General features: G+C 38.8%; 1 protein-coding gene across 1 annotated transcript in view; it reads right to left on the reverse strand.

Moving 5' to 3' along the window:
* LOC124973157 (mothers against decapentaplegic homolog 1-like) overlaps nt 1-21,390 on the reverse strand; it is a 63,243-nt gene extending 41,853 nt beyond the window's left edge. The window contains exon 1 of the mRNA XM_047537271.1: nt 21,356-21,390. Coding sequence (XP_047393227.1) covers nt 21,356-21,390 — 35 coding nt within the window. The remainder of the gene's footprint in view (nt 1-21,355) is intronic.
* Between the last annotated feature and the right edge of the window lie 884 nt (nt 21,391-22,274).

Below are 22,274 nucleotides of genomic sequence, written 5' to 3' on the forward strand. Positions count from 1 at the left end.
TGAGAGATATGGGTTTAGTTTCATTCTGTTGCATATGGATTTCCAATTCTCCCAGCACCATTTGTTGAAGAGGCTATCTTTTCTCCATTGCATATTTTTGGCCCCTTTATCTAGCATGAGAAAATTGTATTTATTTGGGTTTGTGTCCATGTCCTCTATTCTGTACCATTGATCTACATGTCTATTTTGGTACTAATACCATGCCATTTTTGTTACTATTGCTTTGTAGTAGAGTTGAAGATCTGGTATTGCGATACCCCCTGCCTCACTCTTTCTGCGAAGGATTTCTTTAGCTATTCTGGGTTTTTTATTCTTCCAGATGAACTTCTTAATTTCTTGCTCTATTTCTGTAGGTACATCCTTGGGATTTTAATTGGAATTGCATTGAATCTGAGAGCACTTTTGGTACTATGGCCATTTTGACAATATTAATTCTTCCTATCCAAGAACATGGGAGATCTTTCCATTTTCTAAGGTTTTCTTTAATTTCTTTCTTTAGTGTTCTGTAGTTCTCATTGTAGAGGTCTTTCACCTCTTTTGTGAGATTGATTCCCATGTATTTTATTTTTTTCAAAGCTATTGTGAATGGGGTAGTTTTCCTAATTTCTCTTTCTGAAGATTCATCACTTATGTATAAAAATGCCTTAGATTTATGTGCATTGATCTTAGATCCTGCTACTTTACTGAATTCACTTATGAGATCTAAAAGTTTTCTGGTGGAATTTCCTGGTTCCTCTAAGTATACAATCATATCATCAGCAAATAGGGATAGTTTGAGTTCTTCTTTTCCTATTTGTATCCCTTTAATTTCTTTGGTCTTTCTAATTGCTCTGGCTAGATTTTCAAGGATGATATTGAATAGAAGTGATGAAAGAGGGCATCCCTGCCTTGTTCCAGTTTTTAGAGGGAATGCTTTCAGTTTTTCACCATTTAGAATGATATTAGCTATGGGCTTAGCGTAGATGTCCCTTACAATCCCAAACAACTTTTTAACCAATGATTTTCAAGTAGAGGAGGTGAATTATTAAAATCACTTAGGGCAATGTCCATTTCTGTTGGGAGTTTCTTATTATATGTGGGGAATCTATTGGGGGTGATGTAATAAGAACCAAGATTTCAGTCCCTTGTTTTAAGTATTCTAATTGAGAATCGTAAACCTGTGTTAAGTGCTTGCCAGACACAGAAACAAAGATATCCAATATCCTAAAGTAGCTAACTAATGATTCAGTGGAAGAGCCAGTGTGTGAACAGTTGACTCCCACAAAGGAAACTGCTAACTTACCTGCTAACTCCAAAGCACTGTACTGAAATGTTTTATCAGTATCTAGAACATTGGTCAGAAGACCTTGTTGGTACCAAGGTCAACTGCAGGCACAAAAACAACAAAAAAAGGTCCATATACTATGCATTTGTACACTGCTCACTATGATACAGTGTGATAAACACTGTAAAAAAGTACAAACAATGATGAGGTCTGAGTGTTTTTGCCCCCATCCCCATGATGTCTATGCTGAAATTCTAACTCCTGAGGTGATAGTCTTGGAGGTGGGGCCTCTGGGAGGGATTAGGTTATGAAAGAAGAGTCCTCTTAGATGGGATGACTGACCTTACAAAAGACCCAAGAGATGTCTCTGCTCTTCCACTTGGTGAGGTTGCAATGGGAAGAGGCCATCTGCCTCAACGGAAGGAAGGGTGCCTCACCAGACACTCACTGTGTCAGAGTCTTGATCTTGGACTTCCACTTCAAGAACTGAAAGAAGTAATGTTCTGTTGTTTGTGAGCCACCCAGTCTATGGCATTTTGTTACAGCAGCCCACCTAGACTAAGGAAAATCTAATACAGTGCAGAAAAGAAAAAAACAATTAATTCTAGGAAGTTTTTCCAAAGAGGAAATATAAGGTAGGCCTTAAGGGATGAGCACAATTTTGCAAAAAGTACATAACTCACAGTGTGAGCACGCATTCCACTATGGACAGTTTCATACCTCACGTCTATTGACTACTTTGGCCTCAACAATAAACTCTGAAATAAAGGCTGCTGTTGTCCCTATTTTATAGGTAAATAAAGTGAAATGTTAAAAAGTTAAACATCTGGTTCAAAGTTACCTACAGAGTTGTAAGTGGCAGAGCCAATATCTGAATTATTTTGCCTGACTCTAGAACCTGGGGTTTTAAACAACCTTTCTAACCCACTACCTTCCAGCAAACAGGTGATAACAATGACAGGCTTAATCTCGGTGAAGATGATACAAATAATATGAAGGAAAGGGACATGATCAGAAAGAGTCTGTGATGCAACTCTCCTGTGGACAAATTGAGGTCTTAAATCAGTGTACCAGTGTGATTCAATCTATGTTTCAGGAAGACATGCAAGGTAATTCTTCAATAGGTGGAGACTTCTCCATACAAGGAGGAAAATAAAAAAAAATTAAAATCTTCACCTCACAAAACTGGAGGTGCCAGCTGGACAGTAAATAGCTGAATGCCATCTGCAAAATTTAAGGTGAAAAGATCATAAACTTGCATAAAAACCTGTATATAAATGTGCATAGATAAAACAAAATATAAACTGATGACTTACTTTTACCTACTTGATTTAAGCATGTTCTATAAACAAATCAAACATGTAACCTACCTTGCATAAGGGACTCAAATGAGTCCATGATACTATGGCCTTGGCAGGATAGCCAATATTTTCTGTCCCTTTTTATACATTCTGCCTTAGTTTATGTCAATAGTGAAGTGGCCATATCAGTCCAAAGTGTCAAATAAATACATGAGTCAGCAGAGATTTTCTTACCTCTTGTTCAAATACAAACACTTCACATGGATGGAAAAGAAAGCACCCGTCCAGAAAAGAAGCACCAGCTCCCCACCCCCACAGCCCTGAAAAATATAAGAAACTTTGTTCCAGAATAAATTTACTCTAAAAAACTATTATACAGTGAAAAGGGAAGAATGTTTCACACAATGATTTTCATGAGAGAATTATTTACAACAGAAGAAAAGAGAAATTCTAACAATCAGAAAATAGCTGTCAACTATGTGAATCCACTCAATGGGATACTATGGAGCCCTTAAAATTATGTTCACAAGAACTACATAATAATTTTGAAAAGGGTTTGGTGTGTAGCTCAGTGGTAAAGTGCTTGCCTGGCATGTATGAGACCCTGGCCTCCATCCCTAGCACCATACACAAACAAACAACAAAAAGTCCTTTGTAGCCAAGCTTGGGAGTGCACACTTGTAATCTCCACAACACAGGAGGCTGAGGTAGAAGAATCACAAATTTGAAGTCAGTCTCACAATCAAGTGAGACCTTCTCCTCCATCTCAAAATAAACAAAAATAAAAGGACTAGGTGTATAGCTCAGTGGTAAAGAACCTATGGAGTTCAATCCCCAATACCAAAAAATTAAAATAAATAACTTGGAAAAAACCACAAACAAAATATAAATGGAATATATGACATGAACAATTATGTAAATATACTAAAATAACAGTTGCTGAGTCTGGAAGATCAATTCTCTCTATTTTTCTAAACTTTTCCAAGTATTTAGTGAAAAATTATAATTCCCATTTTAAGTCCTTCTATGCCAACATTCACTAATTATAAAACACACACAAAGCAATTCATGAGCTAAAGCCACATATACAATCTACTCAGTGTGATGGGCTGACAGATCTGGCTCCATGAGAATGTTATAGGCCAGACTGTAATGGAAATGACTAAACAAACTCCATTTTGCTCTGAGACTCCACGTTATGTAGGAAATAAGTTTCTCCCATGAGAACACCCTGCCTCTGTGCCCATCATCAGTTACTTAGTGTGACATATTTAATAATATACAATGGTAACTCCTATGTAGTGAAGAATTGCTCTTTTGATTCCTAAAGTTCCTAAACAATGTACCATGTGAACAGTGATTGTGTGGATGTTAGTAACCATTCTTAATTTGTACCTAGGTAAGGGTCATTTTGACCCACTTCCCCCTCTGTCGATCATCTCATGATGTTAATGTGTAATTTTGAATCATAGCAATGGACACTTATGATTAATATGATTTTTGGTATAAGAACCCCTACAACCCTGTGGTCAGGGCTGTTCTCCCAATAGCCATTTTTTTGGGCATTGTGTGAGACAGTCAGCTGGCCAGCTTAAAAAAGTCTCAAATTTGGACTTCTCAGTGGTGATCAATCTGATCTTAAGTTGCACCCTATAACATTTGGAGGCCCCAGTGAGATCCTCACTGCCTGGTGGGTAACCATCGCTCACCACTGACCTGGAACTCCTGCAGAGGGGATAGGCCACAACATTGCTTCTAGGGGAAGGCCTCTGAGAGATGTTCCTCAACCCCAGGCTGCATGGTCTGTGTAGCCCCGCCCCAGGACTGAACAAAATTCTCTGAGAGTTACCTGTTTCTGCACCCCTGGGGGACTGGTAAGTCTGTTTCTGGTGGATTTGCATCTGGGGACTCTGTGGAAGGCTGGACATAGCATTACTTCCTGAGTCCGGGACTGACAAGACATTGCTCAGTTCCTCTTGTCTGGAATCTGGGGTGGTCACTTGTCTGTGTCTTTGGTGTTTCATCTGTTCTGTGCTTGTTTGTCCTTTTCTGTTTTTTTGTTGCCTTTAAGTGTAAGCATGGGTCAGTCTCCCTCATGTCAGTCATGTACTCCCCTCCAGAGCGTGTTAACTAATTTCCAGGAATTCCAGAAGAGAACCAATGACTATGGAACCCGCTGTGATGTCTTTTCTCTCTCTAAATTCTGTGAGAGAGAATGACCAACTTTTGAGGTCAGATGGCCCCCTCAAGACCACCAAGTTGTCTTCGGGCAGCCTGAACATCCTGATCAAATGTTTTATTCAAATTTGGGTAAAATATAATGGTTAAAAAAGTTTTTAACCCATGTTCGCTGTAATGAACTTTACATTTTAATGTAAACTTCATTAAAGTTTACATTCATGTAAAGTTCCAATAGGAACTTCCAACTTTTGCAGTTGATCCACCAAAATGCCAGGCTAAAATTTTGATTGCTGCTACCCAAGAGACCAGAAAAACAGGTTTAGAACAAGACCCCAACCTGAGGGGGCTCTCCCAAGGGGGCCAATGGAAGCAGCTCCCTTGTTGCCTCTTTGGGAATCTCCTTAGGAAGGGATAGTGCATAACCTTGTCTATATTCTCTTAATTCTTTTTCATCTCAGGATGGAGGCCAAAAAAAAAAAAAAAAACTTTTAAAATTCTATTGTTTTTGAATTCATAATTTTGATCTAGTGCACCTAAGTTAATTTTTAATCAGACCTATTTTATTCAAATATAAAGTTTTGTTAATGCTCTGTTTCATTCAGAGGCCAGTTTACAAAGGTTAACTCTCAATCTAATGGGTTTTAAAAAATAAGCTATAAGGTCTTTGTCCTTCTCTTTATTTTATGTATAAGTATACCAGTGTATTGTCATGTCTACATATATTTGGTACCAAAATTGACAGGTGAGCTCAAATTAAAATTTTAAAAAATATTAAAATTTAAAAAATCAAAAATCAAAAATATTTTTGATTCACATGATTTTAAAGGTTTTTAAATTGGGTAAACAAAAGTATGGCTTTCAAGATACTAACATAGTTTTGTTTCCAGTTGGTCAAAAAATGAATAAATTGTTAATTTTATAAAATGTCTAGTATCCATTGTTTCTAGGTTCTTCTTCAACAGGAAAGAAATGACTGATATGGCTCAATACAATTTTCTGGTATCTTGGTTTTTAAGAAGATAACTAAATTAGATTTAACATATAGTGGATTCATCATGGATGTGTTTGTTAGAGATATCTGATTGTTTTAAAAAGTTAAAATGCTAACTGTACTCTTAACTTGCTAAATTCCACAAGGTGACATACTTAAAACATGTTTGGTGTTTTTCATAAATTGGTAAACAAAAAAAGGGTTTACGTTTACTTTATGTTATCACCAAAAACATGATTACTAAAAGTCTGAACAGGTATTATTCTATATAATGGGTCCAAAAGTTTCAACTATATTTAAATAGAGTTCTATAAGTAACAAAGTATTTCATCTGATTAAAATGGAGTAATTTATCTAAATGTATAAGGGTTGTTTCAGGATGTAAATTTTAAAAAAGGGGGTCAACAGATTAAAACATTAGGTTTTAGATATAAAAATATATTTAATAAAAATGTTTCTAGATAAAATGTCTACATAATAAAATAAGGCTGTAATACATCTAAGTAAACAACAAGAGTGTCTAAGTGATTAAAAATGTTAATTAAGAGTAAATTTTAAAAGGTTTATGTGTATATGTAAGTAACACAACAGTTAAAACTCTTCAAGGTTTTTCCTAAGGTCAAATATTAATGTACTGATATAAACCAAATTTCAGTCTATATGCTAAAATGGCCAATAATTCTAAAAACATTAATTTACTCTTAAAATTATATCTGTTATGTTTTATTCTCTAGAGCAACTAGTCTTAAAAATTGGGGTTTTTTACAACTCTGGTTAAACAGCAACTGTTAGAGTGTTGTACTACATTACAAAGTCTAAATTTTCTTTAAAAGTTAAACATGGTTAATATAAAAAGATCAATGTAATTATGATTCTATTATTCTTATTCATATATTAATTGTGTTCATGTCTTCCAGGTATACAAGTCTTTAAAAGGTTTAAAATAACATTTTATCAAGCTGGTGTTCTCCATCTAAAGTTGTAATGGTAATTTTAAACTTATCAGAATAAGTAATTTTATTGGGGATTTATTTATATCATTTAGTGTTCTGTAACTGGACCTGAACCTTATGTTACCTTCTGCACTGCAATAAAAATGTAAATGTATTTCTAAAAGATAATAAGAGTCTGATCTGTTTTAAAGTTAATATCATGAAACAGGAAAACATTTGCCACTTTATTACACAAAAGAAAAGCTAAAAGCTCTCTCAGGTTTCTTTGAGTTCCATTTGGTATTTTCCTTGTAAACTCTGTAAATTTTGACTGATTAATGTTTTACAGAGGTACTGCTTCAAGAACAAGCTAAATTAATTTGTGATAATAAGCCATCACCTATAGGATAGATAATATAGACCCCAGTTTAATAAAAGTTAGTAAATAACTATAAAGTCATAGACATTAAAGTTAAAACCCAGTACTCTTACTGTATGACTGGTGAAACTGACTTGCTTAGGTTTAAGATCAAAACCTAAAGATTAATATTAAAATAAAGGGGTCAAGAAAATCAATATTTGGCTCTTGCCCTCAGAGTCAGCCTAAACCCAGGGAACAAGAGAACTTCTCTAAGGAGCTTTACAATTCTAGGCCAAACAACCTTCTGATCAGGTAGACTAATGTGACCACTAGAGGATGAGAAGCCAATCAGTGTACCTGCTGCAAAGGAGGGTCCTTGGGAAAGGGAGACATCCCTAATGCTTCCAAAGGAAGCCACCTCATCAAGGAGACCCTATCTAATGAATGACACTAAAGGAGCTAAGAAGCTGCTCTCAGGATCCCCAAGAGTGACCCCTGTGGGAACTCAGCTGACTCTTAACAGCAGATAGGAACAAGGTCAATTTGACAAGCTTGGTCTTAAACACCTAGCAAAACAGTTAAAACCAAAACAGAGTCATTCCTGGACATTTTAAAAACAAAACAATAGTTGTTTTTATGTAACTTAAGATGTACACTTGTGTTAGCCCCCAAAATAAATAAAATTGGAGGTAACAAAAAGATTCTTAGACAAAAATGCCTGATAACTATCAAGAGAAACTGCCAGACTTATAAGTTTTTAGTCAGTTTAATGCCTGCAGATCATCTTAATCTCTGATATAGGTAGACTTAATCATGTTTGCTACTATGATTCTCTAACCCTAAGTAACAAAAATAAAGGGGTCTCTACTAAACAAAGAGATCATGCCAATAGAAGGATATTTTACAAAAATCAGATGACAGTAAGTAACTTAACTAAATGTTGTTTACATTCCTGATAACTCCAACAGTGTTAAGATTTATAATGAAGGCCTTATCCTCGCCAGTCTTGTTAGACTTTGTTAGGCCTTTTTATGTAAACAATGTCTCAGCTCTTCCACCTCCTGGTAAGAGATTATTAATTTCTATCAGCTTCATGATATTCATTGACATGTTCCAGATGCTATTTATTTTGTACTCATGGTTTTTTTGTTTCTTTCATAGAACAAGACTTTTACCCCCAGAAAGATCCAGTTTCTAAAAAGGAACTTTTTACTGCTTGCCCCACCCCACATAGTCCCCTCTCAGCTCGATCGGTCATCACACTTTTTCCTTACAGCAGTAAAAAGTTTCTAAAATTAGAGGAATAATAAATAAAAATTTTAAAAGAGAGTCAATATAGATACATAAATTGGGTTATATCACAAAAATAAGGGCCAGTTTGAGTCCAGAAAGTTGGAAGCAAATGAACTCTGAGAGACTAAAATGTTAATGCTTTCAGAGCCCTTCTTCCACCCTTATCAAGAACCTGCTCCTCTTCTAACCTGTTGTTAAGTCTCTCTAACAGGTTCAACTTATGAGAGAACCAGCCCCAAGAGACCACTGATTTCCAAAACCCATTTCAGTCAGTAGATTATGTCTACATCAAATTGTTCCAGAAAGGACTAACACCTGACTAAAATGGAAGGAAACTTACTCACAACATGGACTCATCACATCTGAAAAATGGACAGCCCTCAGAGATCCCAACCACTGTCTAAAAATAAGACTGAAAAAATATTAATCATGTTTTTTCTCTTACACTACTAATGAATCAATGATTTGATTATATACAAAAAACCAGTGGGGAATGTGATGGGCTGACAGATCTGACTCCATGAGAATGTTATAGGCCATACTCTAAGGGAAATGACTAAACAGACTCCATATTGTTCTGAGACTCCACGTTATGTAGGAAATAAGTTTCTCCCATGGGAACACCCTGCCTCTGTGCCCATCATCAGTTACTTAGTGTGACATGTTTAATAATATACAATGGCAACTCCTATGTAGTGAAGAATTGCTCTCTTTTGATTCCTATAGTTCCTAAACAATGTACCATGTGAACAGTGATTGTGTGGATGTTAGTAACCATTCTTAATTTGTACCTAGGTAAGGGTCATTTTGACCCACTTCCCCCTCTGTCGATCATCTCATGATGTTAATGTGTAATTTTGAATCATAGCAGCAGACACTTATGAATAACGTGATTTTGGTATAAGAACCCCTACAACCCTGTGGTCAGGGCTGCTCTCACAATAGCCATTTTTTGGGGCATTCTGTGAGACAGTCAGCTGGCCAACTTAAAAAAGACTCTCAAATTTGGACTTCTCTGTGGTGATCGGTCTGTTCTTAAGTTGCACCCCATAACACTCAGAAATCAGGTTGACTTCCCCTGTGCTCCAATTCTGGAAGTAATAATGATGTAGTTTAAGGCTGGGTTCTAATTCAGAAGCCTTTCCCATGGAGTCTCACCCAAGAGTAGGATTTCTATTAGATCTGCTAGAAGATGTCCTTATAATACCTAGAAGATGTCCTTATATTGCTCCTTCTTAGATATGATATTCCTTATTGTTAAAAAGAAAAAAAAATCAAGGAATTTTTAAATACTTCTAAGAGCTGTGAAACCAGCTTCATATTTAAAGAGCACATAATTAGCCATGGCATTCTCTCCACCATGACTTCATCAAATAAAGAAGCATATAATTATCCAACTCTGTGTGTCCACACAGTCACTCCACACCTTACAGATCCCAGCTTCCCACAGGAAGTTCTAAAGGACAATTATTCTATCTTGTGTCTGAAGGTACAGTTAGTCCTCAATGCCCATGGGATCTGTACTTGTGGATTCAACCAGCAGTAGATAGAAAAGAAAGAAAATTCTGTACATGTGTTCAACATATATATGCTTCCTAAACAATACAATTATTTGCACAGCACTTACATTGAATGAGGTATTACAGAGATGATTTAAAGCATAGGGAATGAGGAACATGGGATACATGAAAATTCTAGGCCATTTTATGTAGGACTCAGGCATGCATATTTTGGTATCCTTGGGGATCCTGAATCCAACCACTCACAGATGCCAGGGGATGACTGAAGCTTTAAGATAAAGATGAGGGGAGAGGAAGGCAAAAAATGGCCAACACTCTATCAGCTTCAGCGAGAGGCTTTTTTCCGATTCTTGCACTGGTATGGAAACCAGGCAACTACACAGTATGAATGCGTCCATTAAACACTGAGGACACGATTATTCAATAAGATAAAACATGGATCCAAAATATGACTAGGGAACAAAAACCAGACTCCTACCTTTCTAAAAAAGGCAACTGACCATAGATAAGTGGCCTACAGTCACTGAAGCAAGGGGCTCACCTTTCCCCTCTCTTGTTCTTTGGTTCACTACTCTGACTTAAGTAATGGTATATATCATGACATAAAGATAAAAAAAATTAAGAAACAAAAACACATGTTATCGATTAATTTGCTTTGAAACTGTTTAACACCTGGATAAGTTATTCAAGAAAAAAAGATAACTTCATACTAACTCAATAAACCAATTGAACACATATGCCCAGGCTTATGCCAGGGAGCTACCTTCTTAAACAGATATAATTATCTTACAACTACCTATAAAAAGCAAGACCTCAGCTCCTATAGCAGATGAACAAGGTGGCTTCACAGTGCTAATGAGCCAACTATTGAATTTAGTAGTTCAGTGTTTTTACAACATAAAACCATTCTATCGTATGCTTGCTAGATGCCATAGAGATGTAAAATACCTCAGAGGTAGGAGGTAAGTCACATAAAGTGATCAGTGGTGATATTAATTAGCACTGTGTAAAGGTATATATAATCTAGCCTAGCATCCAATTTTAGACAGGGTTCTAGAATTGATGAAGTTAATTCCTGCCTCCTAAGATACTTAAAACATCAAAAAGGTTCAAAAGGGAACATAACAAGGGACCTGTAATGTAACGTCCATTACTGCTTGATTTCACTTAGGTATTGAAGTCAGCTGTGTAATTCAAACAAAAGCAGAATCATCAAAAGAGATTATGATTCCCAAGGTTTCTTCCAGAGACATCCTAAAATTCCTGACACTCACAGAAACTACACACTAACAGAAGAATATGCTAGAATGGGGATACTCACAGGACTGCATCCTGTACTCAACAGTGGAACACGTGACCCAATTCTGGGTGCATGGGATAATGGATGGTAGTGTATTCTTTCATTAAGCAGTTCAGCTACATGATCAAAAACTTCATTTAACAAAAGAGAAAAAAGAAAGTTTCCCCCATTTAGGTCCCCTTTCTGTTAAAATTCAAATGTCCATTGAAATTCTTAACGCATAAATTTCTAAGAAAAAACATTCTGTTTTATTCAAATATTTCCAAGAGTAATTTGATCATGATTCTTTTCTAGTAGACAAATCAGCACTTGGAAAAATAAAATTTTTAGAAATCAACATTTATATAATCACTGGGGGGAGGAGACATTAAGATCAGCCAGACATCACCCTATATGACAATCAGTTACACCCGGTTTCCAACCTGACAAAAATTGGAGTGAACTAAAAATTGTTCACTTGACCACCTCCAAAGCAGCCCTCTTCCTGAGTAGTAAGAGCTCCCTCAAGCTAAGAGCTAAAAGAAGTAAGTTCTCCCCTGCTTTTAGAGAACTAACCCTTCAGATATAGATAAGCACTGTCCACAGAAACAGGTGGACCTGTACCATAAATCTAGGCCTTTGGTGCCTTCAATGTCAAGTTCAGTCCACTCCTATCCCATAACTTCCCTACATGGGCAGACTTACCAATCAGAACTGAAACAGCAATGCACTGCTCTGCAAAGGCCTGAGAATCCAAGTTCTCCTCTTGTATGGCTTCGACATCCAGGACAGCAACTATAACTGAAAATATTATCTAAATATTTACTACCAACATAAAGATGTATAGAATGAAGAGTAGAATGATACAGTTCCCACCACCACCATGCTCACCAAAATAATGTGTGCATGAGATGCATGGGGAAGCATCTAATAGGGTGCCCTGTGGTAAGATCACAGCAGTATGACTGGGCTGCTCATCTATGGAGGAACACATGTTCAGGCATGATTGCCAACAGCCTGGGCCATTTATTTTGTTACCATTGCATCCCATGCATCTCCAGTTTCATGTTGCTCAACTTGCAATGGAAATCTAAATGAGTTCAATTACCTATCAACCAGTCACACTATGGGATATGAAAAATGGAACCGATATTCCCAAGAAGCCTCAGCAAAAATCAATTGCTGCTTGGAATGCATGATTTAACCAAGAAATCTTTTATCTACTTCTATTTGTCTTAGAATGATAATAAAGCTATTATGTAGACAGAATATGATGATAGTAAATTTGACAGAACTGCCTGTTAGAGATTCAAAACTTGTGTTAAATATGTAAGTGGATGAAAGCTAACCCTCAGAGTTTTCTCACATTATGAAAGCTTTAACATGTGATTCACTCTATCATCCTCTTGGAATTTACAGTATCAGCAAGAAACACCTTTTTAGAGAGTATCTGAAAAATTCTGGCTTGAGAAGACACTTCTGTCACTCTTGCCACTAATTTTGAAAGGAAAGAGTGTTTTGCCAATCAATTTATGGGAAACATCACCAGGGCAAGTGCTGGTCCCCATCAATCTTGAACACAGCTCAAGTCTTCAAAAAGAATGAAAATTCCCACATCTTCCCCAACATCACCACCATGCAGGCACTTGACCTGTGCCACCTCTCTCCATCCTGATGAGGTTCCTGTGAGAACTACTTTAGAGATGACAAAAGTCACAGTCAGATATGCTAAGGATTGAGCCTAGGCCCTCTCACCACCGCTCCTTCCTAACAACCACCTCCTTTTCTGATGATAAAGCTGAAGGACCCACAAGCAAAGATTTACTTCTAGTTTTGTTTTCATCCCTCTATTCCTTTGTGTCCCAAATCATTTTTGTCTTTTTGTTTTTGTTTTGTCATTTTCCTCCATGATACCTTCCCACTTTCCTAGAACATGCAAAAATCAAGAATGTTACCAGGGAAGAAATGACAAAATTAAGTTCATTTTCATCTAAAGAGCTTAGAATAAACAAGTTATAATTCAACTAGAGGAAATTGGACCTCGGCTTCACATCAACAGCTCATGCCTGTGTTGAACTCTTAATATCCTTTCCTTATGATGAATCTGTGGAATGTTGAAATTAAACTCTTTTTAAGGAATTAAATTTCTTTACATTATCACGGATTATGTATAAGGTCCTCTATGGAAAACAAACAAAATAATACAAAAAAATTAGTGACTCATTTTTTCCTTCAGGTAATACTTATCAAATATCCCATTTCAATAAATTAAAACACTGCAGTATCAACTGTGATGCCTTGTGTAGTGCTGTAAGTTGCAGTGTTCCTGGAACTCGGGAGGACTGGGGTTGAGGGGTAAGGAGCGCAGGGAGAGATAATGAACATGTAACCTACAGCAACCACACAGTCACCTATGGACCTGCCTCCCGACCCCTTCTCCATCCTCCACCCCAGCTCTGTTGGTTTCAGAATCATGAGGAGACCAGTTAGCCTCACAGGCCCCTTCCTACCAGATGCCAACAGTGAGGCCCCTCCTCCTACCCACTCTCCCCCAGTATGACAGTCAGAACCTTTCCTTGGATCTGCTGGACAAGCACAACTCTATTCCACACTCTCCATCTCCTCTCTCTGTAACCTCAGCAGTTTTGTGTAACTGCACTTCTATACTCAGAATCAAAGAAGTGCTGGCTCCTTCCAGGGAAAAGGGGAACATGTCAAAGACACAGAGCTTTTCTCTCTTCTCAAAGGAAAGAGGGAGCAAAAGTCAGCCTGGCTCTTAAACAGCATGCCTGAGCACCTAGGACAGACTCCTCTGTATCTCAAGTGCTCCTGTGAGAAGAAGACCTGAATGGCTCATACCCATAGCACTCACAGGCACCACAGCATATTTCTGGGCATGTTTTCAAAAACATCAAAATGGAAACATGCAAGCCGTGAGCAACTACTGTAGTTTAGTCCCAGGGGGACTTTTTAAAAGCTTCCCAATATAACCCTGGCAGAGGGTCCCCTTGGGGTGGGGGACTGTTCATGAGGCTCTGACATGCAGATGTGGGCAGCACTGTGCTTCACATGGTACCAACACCGGGATCAGAAGACTCTGCCCATACCCTCAGGGGACTCGGTCCAGATTTAGTGCAATAGCTAGAATCGAGGTATTCCAACAGAAGTCAGACTAGACAAGCAGGTTTGTAGTGTTCCTCAGAGTTACAAAATCCTACATTTACCCTCTATATCTCCACTTTATCAAGCTGTACACATAATATGCTATGAATACAAGTATAAACATACAGACACTCAAAAACTTGCTGAGAATGAACTAAGTAAGAAAAGTAGGCAGGAAGAGAAAGTTCTACCAATTGCATCAAACTTCTTTCTCAATCCCTTGATTGGGAGCCCTATCCCACCTAGAAGTGAAATACCTTCAATCTAAAACCAAGTAACATCACAAAAAAGGCTTGTCATTTAACTTTTTGATATTGCTGTCATCTCTTCTTACCAGTTAAATTGCTTCTTTAAAGTAGATTAGGATTGTGCTGTCTTCTCCTCTACAACCATGGCCCCATGATGGATGCATGGTACTATCATGTGAAGTATTTGCTGAATTGTTTATTGCTAGCTTCAAAAGCAAAACTCCACACTCAAGATGTGCTCTTTTTAAATATTTCCTAGAACACAGCAATATCTGGGCCACACCATTTGACTAATTTCCACTATTTAAATGCAAATAAATGCTATACCATTTTTGTGCCAATCATTTAAATGATAATTGATTCTGTTCAGTTAACAGAAAAATAAAATAAAATCAATCAAATGTTACTTCATGCTTCAACTAACTAATGTCCTGAGTACATAAACTTGAATACAGGGGAAATAAAGAGGTTGTTAATAATTATGCCAGACTGCAAAGCCAGTAATGGGCAAAAAGCAAAACAGTAAGTTATAACCGAGGACATGGTGAGCTATATACCATCAAATGTCCTGAGTTTTAAAAGGATTAAATGTACAATTCCTACAGCAATATTCACTGCACTGTTACTCCCTTTCACACATAGCTACTGTCTATAATAAAACTAAGAGCCTAGCATGTACCCTCCCTCTCCATCTTAGCATAGAGAGTTTGAATGACAGGTTGGACCAGTGCACACCAGTTCAGGGCCTGCACTCCCAGTCACTTATCATTCAGAACACACTTATGGTTGGGTGGCCAGCCAATGATGAACCTGTAGGTGAAATTTTTGAAGCTCCCCATCCACCACCCCCCACAACATTGAAATATTTGCAGGTAATTAAAAGAAAGGTGATGTGGTGAGGCTGAAGATAAATAAAAATTCTGATTCTGTCTAGTAGTGAGCTAAGAGCCCACTTAATGCTGAAGACAATATGACTCAGTAAATAAGGACCCTACTAGTCACCAGCAGACATCTTCCTTATGGGCATCACATGAAAAGACTTTTATACCCATGACCACTGTTACCCATAAGGAAAAAATCTGGAAAATCAAATGCTGATTCCTAACTTACTTTATAAGAGATTTTACTACATAGGGGAATTTTTCTCTTTAATACCTCATAAACCAGTCCATCTCAATAATAAAAACCATATTCTAAGACATCACTGCCTCACATGAATCAGTAAATGCCACTATAAAATCTCATACTGCAATATAGGTAGATGGGAAATAGGCCTGTTTCAAAATGCTCTTGTGAGGACTGGTGTCTTTAAGGCTCATTATTCTTGAGAGTTGATTGATAAATATGCATATAACTGACAGTCCAGAAAGGGTTAGAAATACCTCACATTCTAATAAGGATGGTCCAAGCCCAAAATCATGTCATGAGGGAAGCAGGGTAATATCACAGGAACGGGATGGAAAAGGCCTGCTTTACAGAAGTTATGTAAGTCCAATATGCAAACATACACACAACTACATACACAATGGGTGTGTGTGTGTGTGTGTGTGTGTGTGTGTGTGTATACATACATATGGATACAGACACATGGTTAGATATGTATAGATATAGATACATCCTGTCCCTCCTTGTAATTCCAGAGTCTCTTAGGATTCCTCTTTTCTTCAGTGAGTTAAGTCTAGTGTTCCCAGATTGACACTTTCTGGTCCATACAGAAAAACAAAATAAAAGAGAAGATATCATTCCCATGCCAGTGAGTAGTCTTATGCAGAACACAGCAGAACATTTTATGTTTATTAGTTTGTATTTTATTTATTCTTGAATTACTTGTTCATATCACTTTACTATATTTTTCTATTACAGTAGTATTTACTATTATTTTTTAAAGTTTCTTACAAAGAAAAATAACTAGTTTCAATCTGATATATTTCAGGCCATGTTTGTGTGATTGGTCATATCAAAGCTGTCAAATCTATAAAAATTTTCCTTTACGGTTTCTGCCCTTGGAGCACAGGGAGAAGTGTCGGGGTTTCCAGGACCCCCAGCCTTGGGCACGGTCAAGATGGCGCCTGACGCTGAGCCAAAAGCGGCCAGCTATACAGTAAACAACCAGCAAATTCCAATGATTGGCTAGTTAACGATGTGATTAGAGCATGCCCCCCCTTGTGTACCTATTCTATGCCTGCAGCTGTCCGCCGTTTACCTTGTTTACTCTCCCCTGATTGGTTGAAGTGTATATAAGATTGGTGGGTGGGGGAGTAAGGGGCAGAAGCTGAAGCTGGGAGGGCGGAAGAAGCTGAGAGCGGAAGAAGCTGAGAGTGGAAGAAGCTGAAGGCGGAAGAAGCTGAGGGCGGAAGAAGCTGAGGGCGGAAGAAGCTGAAGGCGGAAGAAGCTGAGAGCGGAAGAAGCTGAGGGCGGAAGAAGCTGAGGGCGGAAGAAGCTGAAGGCGGAAGAAGCTGAGGGTGGAAGAAGCTGAGGGCGGAAGAAGCTGGGGGCGGAAGAAGCTGGGGGCAGAAGAAGCTGGGGGCGGAAGAAGATGGGGCGGAAGAAGCTGAGGGCGGAAGAAGCTGGGAGTGCGCAGAAGCTGAGAGAAGAAGCTGAGAGAAGAAGCTGAGAGAAGAAGCTGAGAGAAGCTGAGAGAAGAGAAGCTGGGAGTGCGCGGACGCTGGGAGTAAGAGAAGTGTAGGAGAGGGACTGTGCATAATAAACTTCCAAAGCTTCAGATGTTTGTCGTGTCTCTCTCTGCGGCCAGAGGGAACGCGATAACTGGTGCCTAGACCCGGGAAGATGAAAACCTTATAAAGAAAACAAGGTAAGATATCTAAAAAAAATTTTTTTTTATATAAGTTAAACCGGTTATAAAAAAGTTGAAGGGTATCGGGATACGCCATCAGCGGTCCTGACACGTGGAACGCGGGTTAAAAGGTATCGGGATATGCCATCAGTGGTCCTGACGCGTGGAACGTGGGTTAAAGGGTATCGGGATACGCCATCAGCGGTCCTGACGCGTGGAACGCGGGTTAAAAGGTATCGGGATACGCCATCAGCGGTCCTGACGCATGGAACGTGATCCAATTAAAGTGAAAGTAGAAACACGCTTGAAGCGGTCCAATTAGGGTTCTAAGGCACACTTGATAGATAGTTTTCCTTTCAGTAATCTCGTTGCTCCTGGCAGCTAGGCCACTGTTTGTTATTGTAACTGCCATAACTAAAGCTATTCAAATTAGTAACAATGGGGTCTGAAACGTCTAAATTCAGAACGCAGCAACCCCTCAGGGAGCTATTAAAAAACCATGAGACGCCATTATTCAGAATGCAGCAACCCCTCAGGGAGCTATTAAAAAACCATGGGATGCCATTAAAAGGAAAAAACAGCTAAAGTAAGAAAAGCTGCTCAGTGTGCCACAAGGGGGATCTTCATGAACAGGATCTAATAGTAACAGAAAAGAACGCTTAAAGAGAATAAAGAGGAAAAATTGAGTGGTGGTGACCTAGAAAATAATTGCTCAAAAAATCTAAGAACAAGGGAAAAAAGGGAACTAAGTCTAACACAAAGAACCCCCAAAAGGAATAACCAAATGGTAGTGAAAACTTAAGAACAAGGGGAAAAGGTAGGAGAAACCTAAGCCTAATAGAAAGAGCTTCAAAATTTGTAGAACCTGCCCATATTTGAGGAGCAAATGGAGATACCATCAACCATTAGAAAAACTTTAAAGAGGCAGTTAAGACTATTGGAGACAGCTATGAAGACAATGTCTAATTGGAGAGCTCAGTAGCAAGAAATAGCTGTTGAAACTGCTTGCAGAAACATAGTGGCAAGGTTTCCCGATAGAAATGTTGAGATGTTAATAGGAGAAGGCCAATACGCTTCAATAGATGCACAAAATCAGCAGCAAGGAGATAATGCCCCAACAAAAGATAAGAGATAACTATAGTAAAATCTGTTACACCTTATGCCCCAGGACTTTGCCCAAGGCGCAGAAGGGAAACACGTTGGGCTAACGAGTGCAAATTGGTTACTGTTGAGGGAAAGCAGCATGCAAGTGATGCTGCTCCTCCTCGCAATGGCGAGTCTGAGCCTTCCTCCAATAACAAAAACTCAGACGGAAAGGCAAACCCGGAACCTATGGGCCATTGTTAGCCGAGCCATATTTTTTACTTCTAACTAACACATTTTTTATCCTTTCTTTTCTTGTTTTTCACCAATTCCTCAACAAGCCTGTCAATTCTACTGATGATTTTTCAGGTCGTGCTGTTTTTGGTGACAAGGATATCTTTAGCCTTTCTTTGCTTTAACAGGAGGAATTTCTGCACTTTGCCGTTGGAATCATACTACAAATCAGACCCAGAGTAGAGCAACTCGTTCTGCTGACCCTAGCTGTAATATTGCTTTTCCTCCCACGTCAGCTTGTGTATTTCCTCCCTTTTATGTTTCTACCAACTAACATTTCTAATAACACCTCTTAACTGTTCACTATCTCTCACAATGCTGGAATGGTTCTTTTGCCACCCGTGCAATTTGATGCATATTTCTATCTTCCTACCAGTCCTAGTTTCTGTTGCAGATATAGAATTGCCAGTGCTATTATCAAGAAACAGGAGAGGCTTTGACATTGCAACAGCCGTGATCACTGCCATCACAGTCCTTGCAGTAGCAGCATTGACACAACCATAACAACGATCATTTGGCCGAAAGTGCAGCTGCAGCCTTGCAGACCATAGAGACTCTATCAGAGAGTGGACTTGCTATGGGAACAGGTGGATACCTTGCAAGAACTTTTGGGACTGGGATGCGTTTATTCCCTGAGAGCTGTTTTGTGTTGCCCGTATTGTAACACTACTGGGATGTATATTGTTTCTGTATTTAATATGGCTATATGATTTTCCTTCTGTTTATAGATTTGTCAAACAGCGGGCAGGCTTAGGAGCTATGGTGGTACTCCTCTGCCTTGGCCTCCTTCTCTTCATTCGTTTTGGCATGCATCTACGAGCTAGCCAATAGAGAGATCAAATTATCTTTCATCAGGCCATGACCACCCTAAAGGCCGACAGCCCCCCATTAGTATGGCTCTTGATGCTGGACCGGTAGTCAAAGACGGGTAATGAAGGAGGTGGCTGTGTACCAACCTAAGACAGGAGCTGCAGCATGCTCTGCAGGCTCTGATGACGGGTAAGGACATATGCTGACCACTCAACCTAAGACAGACACGGTCCCGAGCCTTAGTTTAATAATAAAGAAGGGGGATCTGTTGGGGTTTCCAGGACCCCCAGCCTTGGGCACGGTCAAGATGGCACCTGACGCTGAGCCAAAAGCGGCCAGCTATACAGTAAACAACCAGCGAATTCCAATGATTGGCTAGTTAATGATGTGATTAGAGCATGCCCCCCCTCGTGTACCTATTCTATGCCTGCAGCTGTCCGCCGTTTACCTCGTGTACTCTCCCCTGATTGGTTGAAGTGTATATAAGCTTGGTGGGTGGGGGAGTAAGGGGCAGAAGCTGAAGCTGGGAGGGCGGAAGAAGCTGAGAGTGGAAGAAGCTGAGAGCGGAAGAAGCTGAGGGCGGAAGCTGAGGGTGGAAGAAGCTGAAGGCGGAAGAAGCTGAGGGCGGAAGAAGCTGGGGGCGGAAGAAGCTGGGGGCGGAAGAAGCTGAGGGTGGAAGAAGCTGGGAGTGCACAGAAGCTGAGAGAAGAAGCTGAGAGAAGAAGCTGAGAGAAGAGAAGCTGGGAGTGCGTGGACGCTGGGAGTAAGAGAAGTGTAGGAGAGGGACTTTGCATAATAAACTTCCAAAGCTTCAGACGTTTGTCGTGTCTCTCTCTGCGGCCAGAGGGAATGCGATAGAGAAGTACTCTGTAGTTGGCTACTAATAATGCCCCCAAAATAATGGAAATCAGTTTCTCCCTTTCCATCTCCCACTAGGGTAAGAATTCATGCCAGAATTTTTCTTCACTAAGCATGTATTGCTGTAATGAAGAAAAAATTAACACTAATGGATGCAGTAAGAAAATCAATAAAAATTTAAAATAGTTATTTTGATTATTTAAAAAAAACATTATTTTTTTTTCTTTAAGGAGCAAATTTATTTTGTTTTTTTGGAAAATATCAGAAACTATGAAAAACAAGCTGAATATCCGGCTGCACCAAAAGCAAAATACAAGCAAAAGTGACATCTGAAAATCATGTTTAAGTTTCAAGAAACATTTTAAAATGCCAATTTTAATTCTTTTTTCAATAGAGCAAAACAAGTTCACTAAACCACAACAACTGAAGTGTTTTTCACTCTATAATTTAATAAAAAAAAAAAAGCATTCTATTCCAACCCTCGATCTCATCATTTATAAACCAAATGCTCAAATGTATAAACAGATGATAAAAGAAAATCTGTCCATGGATGAATTTAGCCCCCAACAGGCATGGTATGCACAGGGGGAACAGCAGTTTGTGTCATGCTCAGGTCTTACCAAATAAAAATAGACATAAAAAGTGACTAAACCCAAACCATCAAAGCAAAATTCTGTAGAGTAGCAGCTTCACAAAGTGAAAGGAACCCATTCGGTGCCACAGTCTTCTGTTCTGTAGCTGTATGGCCAGCTTATTCCCAGAGTCCCTTTATCTTGTACTATCAAAAGAATCTTTGTCCTGGAGCAAGTCCACTGAAGAAGGCACCAAGATCCCATTCTCCCTGTCCCCCAAATGACACTGACAACACTCATCCTTTCAGGAAGACGTCTGAGTTAACATCCTGAACATCTGAAGATGCCCACGTTCCACCTCACCTACATTAGCAAGGTCGTGCCCACCCCCAGGTCCTTCTAGTCTGCTTACCATGCAGAGCTCTCAGGGTACACACGCATTCCCATGTCGACTGGCCATTACATAAGCAGTCACTTATGTAGGGAGTCTTTGTCACTTATACTACTATCAAACTTTAAAATAAACACCCAAATTACTTTATAGCCCCTTAATATTCCCAACCTATTTTACACTGCTTCTTGGTGTCTCTCTTCCAGCCTTTTTCAATCGCTTCTCCTGTTTTCACTCTGAAGGAAGAAAAAGAACTTCACTCTGGTCTGACAGTTCAGGACTTCCTTGAAATCAGAGCATTCTACTTTGTGCTCATGCTCATGCCACAAGGGATCCCTGCAGGGGTTACCTGAATTTGAAAACCATTATTTTTAAATAACTTCTTTAAATCATTAAAGGGATTCTTCCCCTGGCTCAATTACTATACTTTTTTAAGTCCTTTATGTAGAACTATCAGGAAAATGCTCTATCTACAAATTCCCAAACTTGATATCTCACAATTTCATTACCAGGACACCCACTTCATAACTCCTTGCAATTTATTTAATCCATTAGGCTACCTTATCTAGATGGCCTCAATATTGCCCTCATTAACATTTTAATTCTGGACTCTAAAAAACAGTGGTTTTTATAAATAGTTAACATATATGAATGTTTATTATGTGCCAAGACCTATGCTAAATCTTTCACATATTCTGCATTTCACTGACTGTTAGATGCACCTCTAATATTTTAACATCACTGAAGCCATGAAAATTAACAATTTGTGGTACTGACAGTTTTTATTCTCAGTTTTTGTGTTTACTGACAGTTTTTCCTCTCAGTGGTACAGGAAATAATGTCTCACAATTAGCACCACCTCAAATTAGATGAAATATGGAAGAATAATTTTATCTCTGTAGCAATTCTGAGACTGATATTATTATCTCTGTTCTTTCTG

The sequence above is a fragment of the Sciurus carolinensis genome (genome assembly GCF_902686445.1).
Source record: "Sciurus carolinensis chromosome 14 unlocalized genomic scaffold, mSciCar1.2 SUPER_6_x, whole genome shotgun sequence".
NCBI classification, from domain to species: domain Eukaryota; kingdom Metazoa; phylum Chordata; class Mammalia; order Rodentia; family Sciuridae; genus Sciurus; species Sciurus carolinensis.